Here is a 9,445-nt window from a genome sequence, read left to right as displayed (position 1 = left end):
TATTGGGGACAAATAATGACAAATCTATCAAATACTGTTGGACTTTCCACCAGACCTTCACACCAGCCACCATTGCATCATGTCAGCACTTAAAGACCCCAAACACCTCAGGAAAATTATGGGAGACTTCGAAGACAGTCTAACGCACCTGGATGTGGAACATGAGAGCGTTTCAGTCGGGCGGGTCATTTTTTCTTGTCAATTCTATATATTTTTACTTTATAATATAATATAATTTTTAATTTAAGTATTTAATTTAATTAATTGTAATTATAAAAAAAAGATGTATGCGCCATATGCATTGACGCATACACTGATATTATGCATGCGTCAATGCAGGTGGCATCAAGGCATGCATGCGCCATATGCATGATCGCCTAAGCCCATTAGGATCGAAAGTATGCGTCACATGCATCGGTGCCTTCTTTAAATGATAATTGGATCCTTCAATTCAACTTACACATCGATAATAAAATATAGTTATTTTGGTAATTAATTTAAAAATTTAATTATTTCAATATTTAAATTTTAAAAAATGGTTATTTTAAAAAAGGAAATCTAGTAATACATATTTTATACATTACTACGATGCTAATACCCGAAGAACTGTTAGAAAGCTTAATTTTTACGTCAAGCCGTGAATAAAAAGCTATATATAAACGAAACTTTTATACCAAAAAACACCAACAACCAAAGACCGAAACCGAATTGGGAATTAGGGTTTTATACGAAGATGATAGAGGTGGTGTTGAACGATCGATTGGGGAAGAAGGTCCGTGTGAAGTGCAACGATGATGACACTATTGGGGATTTGAAGAAGCTGGTGGCGGCTCAGACTGGAACAAGGGCCGACAAGATCCGAATCCAGAAGTGGTACACTATCTACAAAGATCATATCACTCTTAGGGATTACGAGATCCATGATGGCATGGGTCTTGAACTCTACTACAACTGAACCCTAAGGTCGTTTATTTCTCTCTATTTTCACCTCAATTCGTTTTAATTTCTAGAGATAGTTGCTTTTTTTTTTGAAGAATCTGTTATCATGTTATTTCTAGTGTCAATAAATGGAATTGTCCTATTAGTTTATGTAAAATTTATCAAGGTCGATTTTGATATCGTGTTAATGGTTTGAAGGTTTACCGGATTTTGATGTCGTGAAATTTAGGTTTATGTAATTCAAATTTACGGCTACTTAATTTTTGTTCTCTGGGAGTGAGTTGAAGACTGCAATTTTGATGCAGTTTGAAGCTTTGTTTACCCTTGGTGTTAGTTACATGGTTTGAAAACTTATGATGCTGGCTTCTTGTTGTTGGGATTGGGTAGAAAAAGAGAGAAAATTCATATCCTTTCAATTGAACTATGTCTGGTCCTGATTATAATTGTGGCAAATTATGAGTAGAAAATATTTGCATAAAACAACCAGTAATACCATGTATCAACTCCTATATTTGTAGTCCGGGCCCTCTTTGAGGGCATGCAAGACGGGCTATTTGTCACAATCCCGGGCTAAATAGGGCCTTATCAAATGTTTGTCATGTTTAAACACATGGTTAAATAGGGTCTCTAATTGTTTTCTCATGATTAAACTGCGACAAATTGTTTTATCATGATTAAATTGCGACTATCTGTCTCCGAAAACTCAAAATATTGAGACGGCACCGTAGCAATATTTTGTAGTTGATATAAAATGAGTAACAGAATTGTGTATTTTAGTTGTGACCCAATCTTTTCAAACATCAAATAATTATAAAAGTATTATGCTATTATAGTGTTAGTTTTATGCTGATGCTGCCTTATGCTTTTATATTTATGTTCATGTTTTATGCCTTCGGCTATGTCTTATATTGGATTTTTTTTTGCCATTTTCTGTCATCTGCTATTTATAATAAATGCAGTCAGCAAAATGTTTAAATCAGAAATCAACTGGTCTCTCTTTTTCACTTTAAAGGGGAACATTAATGAAAAATGGTTTTGGATGGATGAGTAACTTATTTTGTATGTGCATGCATTAACAACCCTTGGCACAGATTTGTTTTTTTCCCTTCATGGATATATTTGAACATGTTTCACTCTTCTATGTTGACATTTTTGATAATGATTGTCGCATTTTCTTGTTTGGTTTACAGGCTTGTTTTATGCATGATGTACTATAAGCAGGCATTTGGATGAAAATGTCACTTGGAATCATCAAAAAATCCTCTGGATTGTAATAATGTACATCTCTTTATGATACTGGATTTTATTTGATATTGGAACAACCAGTTGTAACCTATATATAAAACACAAATCTATCTGACTTGTTCCTAGCTTCATATGTACGTAGCATTTGTCTCACTTGGTTGAATTTTAATTTAATGGTCTCTGGAATAACTATAAATTAGGTTTCTTTAATTGACTGACTATGGATCTTAGTATTTCATTGCGAAGTGCACAAGCTAAATTCATCTAAAATATATAGTTACAAAGACAGTGATAGTTTTATCTTTTAATTAGAGTTTTATTTGTAGGTAAAGATGGTCTTCCAAAACATAATTGTGGACAAGTTGTTACTGTTTGGGTTTTAACTGAAAAAACAAGTGATATCTTTAGTACTTGAACTGAATCCAAATCTATTATCCTTCAATTAATCTATCCATTAACTATCTGTTTCTAAAAAATATCAATCATTCTTAAAGGTTCAATTAAACCATTTTTTATGAGAATGTGCATTATTTCTCTAACTCTGATTTCTCTCGCATGTCTCAGATCCCTTTTGTGTTTTTTTTTTCAAATCACTTCTACAATTATTCGAAGAATTAGTTCTAAAAATCTAGTGTGATTTAGCTATACTTATGTTCTACCATTTTAGATGGCTCACTTTTTGACTCCATTTTAGTTGCTTCAACGGAGATATGGATTTGCTGCTGTAAACAAACAACAGTCACACAGTGATTTTATTGTCGCCAATCTTAATTGGATGGTGCAAATTATAGTTTTGTCAAACTCGTCTCACGGTATAATATGATCAAACGTTTGTGATTAAAACTGTTTTTTCTATGTGCACTATATCCATTTTTGTCCCATGGACACTACACTTTTTAGCCACTTGATTATACTCAGTTAACTTTAATTCACCCATTGACACACCCCTATGTTGGCCATCGGCTGCTTCCATTTTAAATCATTTTAAATCGTGACTTGCGTGATGAGTCCTAGAGTCATTGGCTCATTGGCAGTTATATGCAATAAAAATGTCTTTGCTTGGCTGCTTGGTTGCAAAAGCATGGTGTTCATCCAGCCTTAGCACTACATGTGGCAGCTTTCTAGTTCCCTTGGCCGTGAAGTTTGCTTTACGCCCTCCCTTGTGTGGAAGGTAATATAACACTGCTTCCAACATATGTAAATAAAAAATATTTGTACTCAGATCTCATAAGAGTGGATGAGATATTTTGAATTTGGTACTTACGTAGAAAATAATCAAACAATGTTAACTCTCTCACTCGCACACAGACATGAAAATATTCTAATGTTAATACTCTCTCTCTCATACACATAAAAATATTCTAATATTATTCTCTCTCACTCAGCGCACACACATGAAAATAATGGTCTCTTATGGATAGTACTAGTTCATAAAATAAGCAAGTATTCATTGGACTTTTTTTAATTTTAGATTATTTGAAATAGTTTATAAAAAACATTAAAAATCCATGCAAAAAAAACGTTAAAAATCCATGCAAATTTGACGGTTATCTAACTTGATTTGTAAAAAAAATGATAAGCTATTACAAGTAGGTGACAGGTTTGGTACCCATTGGTAACCGGAAGAGGATTTGCTACCTTTACAATTGTGTGCCTTTGATGCCTCTAGTGCATTTAGGAGACAAATGAGTAAATTAAAAAAAATTGGTTTGATAAGAGAGAAAGATGGTTTAGAAAGAGATAGAGAGAAAGTCATGAAAGGCACCAAAGTTGAAAGGTAGCAGATCTTTATCCTTGGTAACCCTAGCCATCATTAGCCTTACTCACTATCGCCTTCTCTTTTCGTTTTATTAAACCTCTACATGACTTTAGTCACCAGAACTTGTAAGAAAAAGATAGAATCAAGGAGAAATGGCGCTCTATGACACACGTTACAACCTAGTTGGTCACATGGGAATGCTGGCTCACACAGTGGCCGCGATTCATTTGGTAATGGTGGCAGCAATACAGGGATAATGCCAAAAGACTCGAAGGGAGCTCTTAAAAGATTTGGTCGAGAAGAAAGCATTCTTTGTATAAAGTCCATCATTGTTTCAGTGGACTTGATCAATACACGAGATGGAAATAATGACCTGCTATAGAAAGCCGACCATAGTAGTTCATAGAACAAGGAAGTACTGCCTTGATTACACAGATAAGCTTTTTCCAGCAAGAATTGAGTATGATATTATTAATTGCAACAATATCCTTGTCAGAAGAGTTTGATATTTTGAACTCAGTATATAACAGGGAAATGAAAATCAAGTTTATTTGTTTGACTTCCTTTTCCTCAGTGAATGAAATATCCACCCCCAATTAAATTAAAAATACCGGCTATAACAGTAACTGAATCCTGAAGACCTGAATTCTTGAGACATTCTCATAAAATTACAACAGACACCTAATTTAGTACATATATATAATAAATAACTAAATGTATTACACAGACATGAGATATGATCATTGTTGCGGCACAGCATCAACTTCACTACTCTTGTCGGTAGCCTCCTGCACATCCGGGAGATCTTTAATAGTCTGTTAAAGCATTCAAAAAATTGTTATATCACTGACTATGTGACCTGGGAATATTACTAACGATATTAAAAACCATTTGTTGGTTGATTAAATTTACTATTTACGACTCGTTTAAGGATCATGATTAAATTTATGAGTCTTTTCTTATATTATTCAATGTTTTATATTATAGTAGGTAGTCCACCATGTCTCGTTATACATTATCGTATCATGCTTTTGAGTAATTCTGATAATGATCAATCACTCTGATCATTATGTTCAAATCATTACATGGTGGTGATAGCTCTTCCTTATCCTGACAGAATTCCGTAGTACCTGATAGAGAAACCAAGAAGCAAAAGCATCTGTGGCAGCATACTCTAGTTGTTCCTTAGACAAAATAGGAGTCTCCCAATTCCCCATTCTTATTTTGCTGGGCTTCTTAAGCTGCAAATATAAAAATACTGGTAAATGTCCTATCAACATAATTCTTTACCTTTTTCAAGAAAGCAGTTGAAAGTGTAACCACCTTCACAATTTTCCTCAATTTTTCTCTCCTCAGGGCCAAAGAAAATTAAAATCGGTGGACAAGGATTACTAAAAAAGGAAAACAGTCAAGCAGTAACATCGGAATTAAATACTTAATTGTTATCTCCATTTTGTGCAAAAGCAATAATGATACGGATGATGAATGGAGAAGAAAATGGTAAATGAGGGAAAAGATATAACTTGTGTTGTGGCATTCATTTTTTCCATTTAAAAGTTCTGATGATGTCTACAAATTCTATTCTTCCAACAAAACCTCTCTTCCTTTTAAGAACTTAATCAGCACCTAATCGGGAAGGGACAATACTCTGGTTTACTAAGAATTGAGCAATCCGCTATGGCTTGAATGCAACAAATTATAGAATAAATTGATCTGTCAAGAAACTCTTACTTAACTACCACTCGGTATTGAGTATAAAAAAGCCTACTTCAAGGAAATTGCCAATTGGAAATATTTATGGTGAAAAATAGTAATTCTAGTTCCAGCATTTCTTCTTAGATGGTGATTCAGGAACATTACAAAAATATTAGCAGTTTTTTAACCAAATAGAGAGGTAGGTGACAGTAGAACTGGCTAGTGATTTCAACTAAACTATATATGTAATCTCAGGAAGTCAAATACTATTCACAGCTGAACCTACAGAGACTCCCTGTCAAAATAACACAATTATTTCCCAAAAGATAGTTGGTATAGAAAGCATTTAATATTGCGTTGATTTAGTGGGGAGACGATGGCCAATTTTCTCATCTAGTTAGAGGCCCAAGAAACTTTAAAAGGAATATATAAGAATAGGTGAGCAAGTTTCGGACATTAAAGTTGCAACAGTTTTCTTTTTAAACAGCCAGTTTTGGAAGAGCATAAACAGTTTCTTTGTGCCAGCAGATGTTAGAAGAATACTGGAGTAGTCAAGAAAATTGAACTCGGCATACCTGTTTTGATAGAAGTTTTTCGGTCAACGATGCAAGACCCCACTTATGAGGACCTCCACCTAGCTTTTGATTAGCATGAAAAGAAAGATCTTCTACACCTTTAAGGGATATGTCATAATCTCTAGAAACCTTAGTAGCATCACCGCCAATTCCAGCTCCAACCTTGTAAATGTAAAACATCGTATTAATATATTACTTATAAGTTATGACAATTGATTAGTTCCTACAGATAGAAAGGAAAAAACAAGAAAAAAAATTCCAGTTTATTATAAATAAAAACCTTCAAAACTGTGGAATCTTCAAGTAAAAGCTGAAGATTTTGAGGGATTCCAGAATGAATTAGATGAAGAACAAGGCACTGACTAGTGTCACAGCATATCTGCATCACTGCTACTTTCCCAGGTGGAACACCTATAGAAGTTTCATACAAAAGTGATTTAGTAATTTTAAGTTATGGTAATCAATGCTATTAAAGGGTCATGATTTATCAGGCACAAAAGGAACAAAAAGCTTTTCTTCTGCTGAAAAGGTACGAACATAGGTGGCATTGCAACAAAGCTATCACGGGATAGATTGTGTGATCGAGTAAAGAGCCAAACAATTGACTAGAAGAAAATTGTTAAAGCAGTTGTAAAGGTGCTATGCTATTCCCATAGGGACGTTTTCTTCCATGAGGTTATCAATAAAATTATCGAATTCCTATTTACCCAGGTGTTTCTCTGATCTGTGGTCCCTAACAAACATAAATTCCAAATAAAAAATAGTTCATCAAATTTCTTTACTCTTGTTTGCATATTAAATCAACAAAAAATATCTTAATATCAGCGATACAAAGCCAATATTGTTTCCTACATACATAAATCGTTATAGACTTGATTCAACTATGTGAAAACCATAACCAGATATTAAAAGATAGCAAGAAACCAAACCAACCTTTTCTGAAGGTGGGTTTCCACTCAATGTCAAATCCAATTGCAATTTGCATCATCTCACTTTTCTTTTCTTCAATAATTTTTAGGAACTTTGTTACAGCTTTCTCAACATCATTAAAAGTCCTGCTATACATAATTTTCCCACAAAACTTCATTACAGGCAACCGCATCTTTGAATGGCCTTGCAAGAATAAAAATAAATGTCACAAGTTTGATTAGAAACTGGTCAAAACATATGAAGAACTGAATACTGAAGATACTTTATTTATTAAATCTTTGAATAGGAACTTTTAATCTAACAGAGACAGTAATTGCGGTTGGACCTAAGTTTGTTTGCTTTAGACATGCACCAACATAATTTCAGGATATTTCATAGATACAGCTAGAATATCATGATAATTGGGTTTTATTATTAGTGTCATTGAGTGGTCAATGTGCATAATTTTGCCAATTATGCATCAATTCACAAATTTTCAAAAAAGAATTGCAATGCGTTGTATACTAACACAACATAAGAGTAAATTGCGAGATAAGTGGAAGAATCGAGAATGTAAGGATAAAAACACCAACATGATACAAATTAGTATTGAAAAATAGAATGCGGAAGAGGAAGTGAGACCTGGAGAAGGCGAGAAAGACGGCGAACGTGGGAGTTGAAGAGCGATGAGCGACGTAGGCAAGCGGCGGCGGCTGCGGCGAGTGGGAGAGTGAGAGGTGATGGGGCGTTTATTGTTGTTATTGGTGGTGGTGGTGGTGGTGGTAGTAGAGGTGGTGGTGATGGTGGTGGTGGTGGTGGGAAGAGAAGATTGAAGACTTGCTTCAATTGCTTCGAGATCTTCTTGAGACAAGGGTTCGTATTCGTATACGAAGGAGGCAAGTCGACTGAAACCAACCCCCTCCTCCTCTTTCGCTTCACCTTTCATTGAACAATTCATCAAACTTTACTCGGAGGGAGAATGATGATCAACTCACGAGGTTTTTTTTTATTTAAAAAAAAAACTAAAATGCATTTTAGCTGTTTATTTTTAAAATATATACTATAAAGTATATATAAGATAAATTCTAATAGTTTATTTTTGCAATCTTATTATATAGTAATATACATTTTTTAAATATTTATAAATTAGAATATATGTTAAAATATTTTAAAATGCTTTAATATATAAGTTGATTTAAAAATTTGTTTCGCGCCACCTATAAGATCTAGAGAAGCAAATGCGTAATAACATCCAAAATAGTGTTTAGTGTAGAATATGTGGACTTGATTTCTCAAATGAATAGATAATATCTCACGCAAACCCTATTCCAACCGTCAAAATCAATTTGACGGTCAACTGTCATCTCACATTTTGTCATGTGCGTTTAGTTGTCAACCACTTCTCATATTTAAAGAGTAAAGCACGTCATTTCACAAGTATTCAAATCGTTTTCATTTAAATTTCACTTTTCATCCTCTTATTGACTTAGACGTTGGAGTTTTAGCATTGTCAGTCATCCCCATTGTACTACATCTGAAGCTCTGAACCACCGCAACAAATTGTGAATTCACTATTTTTGATCAACTATATTCTAGTACAAAACATTTGCGTAATTTATGAGAAACAACTTATGATTCATGCAATTTTCCAAGATCAAAATTTTCTTGATTCATTTAAATAACATTCGATAAAAATCCAAATCTCCTTTAATTGAATTACATATCTCCATTTCCTTGACATTTTTGTTAGATTCAAATTCTCCTTCATCAAGTTTTCCATCGGGCCTTAGATGTCACCTTCTAAATTTATTTGTTATGTCATCCAACGATAAGTCCTTACTGCCGATTGAGCGGTCGGGAATTTTCCACCTCTTCCTCAAGTGATGAACGATCAAGTCTTGACAACTGCTACACTTGTTCCCCCGCCACATGATCTTATCCAACCTCTGCATATCATGGGGTATTATACAACCTATTGTATATGAGCGAGAAATATTTCTCGATTTTTAACTCTTGCAGGCTAATATTGACTTGCAAGGAGTCAACGACCTACTGAACAATGTCTACCATATGATGCAGCATTAGAACTCCCAGACCATAACGAAAAGGCTTACTCATATTGAAAAAAGCTTACACATTATCAATCCAAATAACATCATTATACAAGATGAAACTTTGCATAAAACAACCATTCTTGAATCTAGACGGGATCCATAAAAGATCTTAAGGTGTTAGTTGGGATTTTCGACAAGGAAAAAAATCTCAGTACAGTTAGAAGACTTGGAGCAAGTTGAAATCAATTAGATATTTTCCGAAGTGTTAT

The 9,445-nt window shown here is 34.0% G+C and overlaps 2 protein-coding genes across 2 annotated transcripts; one reads left to right on the top strand and one right to left on the bottom strand.

Moving 5' to 3' along the window:
- Positions 1–653: 653 nt before the first annotated feature.
- On the top strand, positions 654–2,315 carry LOC127083182 (ubiquitin-like protein 5). Its single transcript, XM_051023429.1, has 2 exons — positions 654–963; positions 2,130–2,315. Exon 1 carries the CDS (start codon positions 734–736, stop codon positions 953–955), a length of 222 nt encoding a protein of 73 aa, XP_050879386.1. The 5' UTR covers positions 654–733; the 3' UTR covers positions 956–963; positions 2,130–2,315.
- A 2,202-nt stretch (positions 2,316–4,517) lies between these two features.
- Positions 4,518–8,146, bottom strand: LOC127083181 (3'-5' exonuclease). Its single transcript, XM_051023428.1, has 6 exons — positions 7,765–8,146; positions 7,147–7,326; positions 6,494–6,624; positions 6,214–6,375; positions 5,074–5,184; positions 4,518–4,758 (listed from the first exon to the last, which is right to left on the bottom strand). Exons 1-6 carry the CDS (start codon positions 8,078–8,080, stop codon positions 4,684–4,686), a joined length of 975 nt encoding a protein of 324 aa, XP_050879385.1. The 5' UTR covers positions 8,081–8,146; the 3' UTR covers positions 4,518–4,683.
- Positions 8,147–9,445: the final 1,299 nt, after the last annotated feature.

The sequence above is a fragment of the Lathyrus oleraceus genome, chromosome 5 (assembly GCF_024323335.1).
Source record: "Lathyrus oleraceus cultivar Zhongwan6 chromosome 5, CAAS_Psat_ZW6_1.0, whole genome shotgun sequence".
Taxonomy (NCBI): Eukaryota; Viridiplantae; Streptophyta; class Magnoliopsida; order Fabales; family Fabaceae; genus Lathyrus; species Lathyrus oleraceus.
This window is presented reverse-complemented; position numbering and strand designations above follow the sequence as displayed.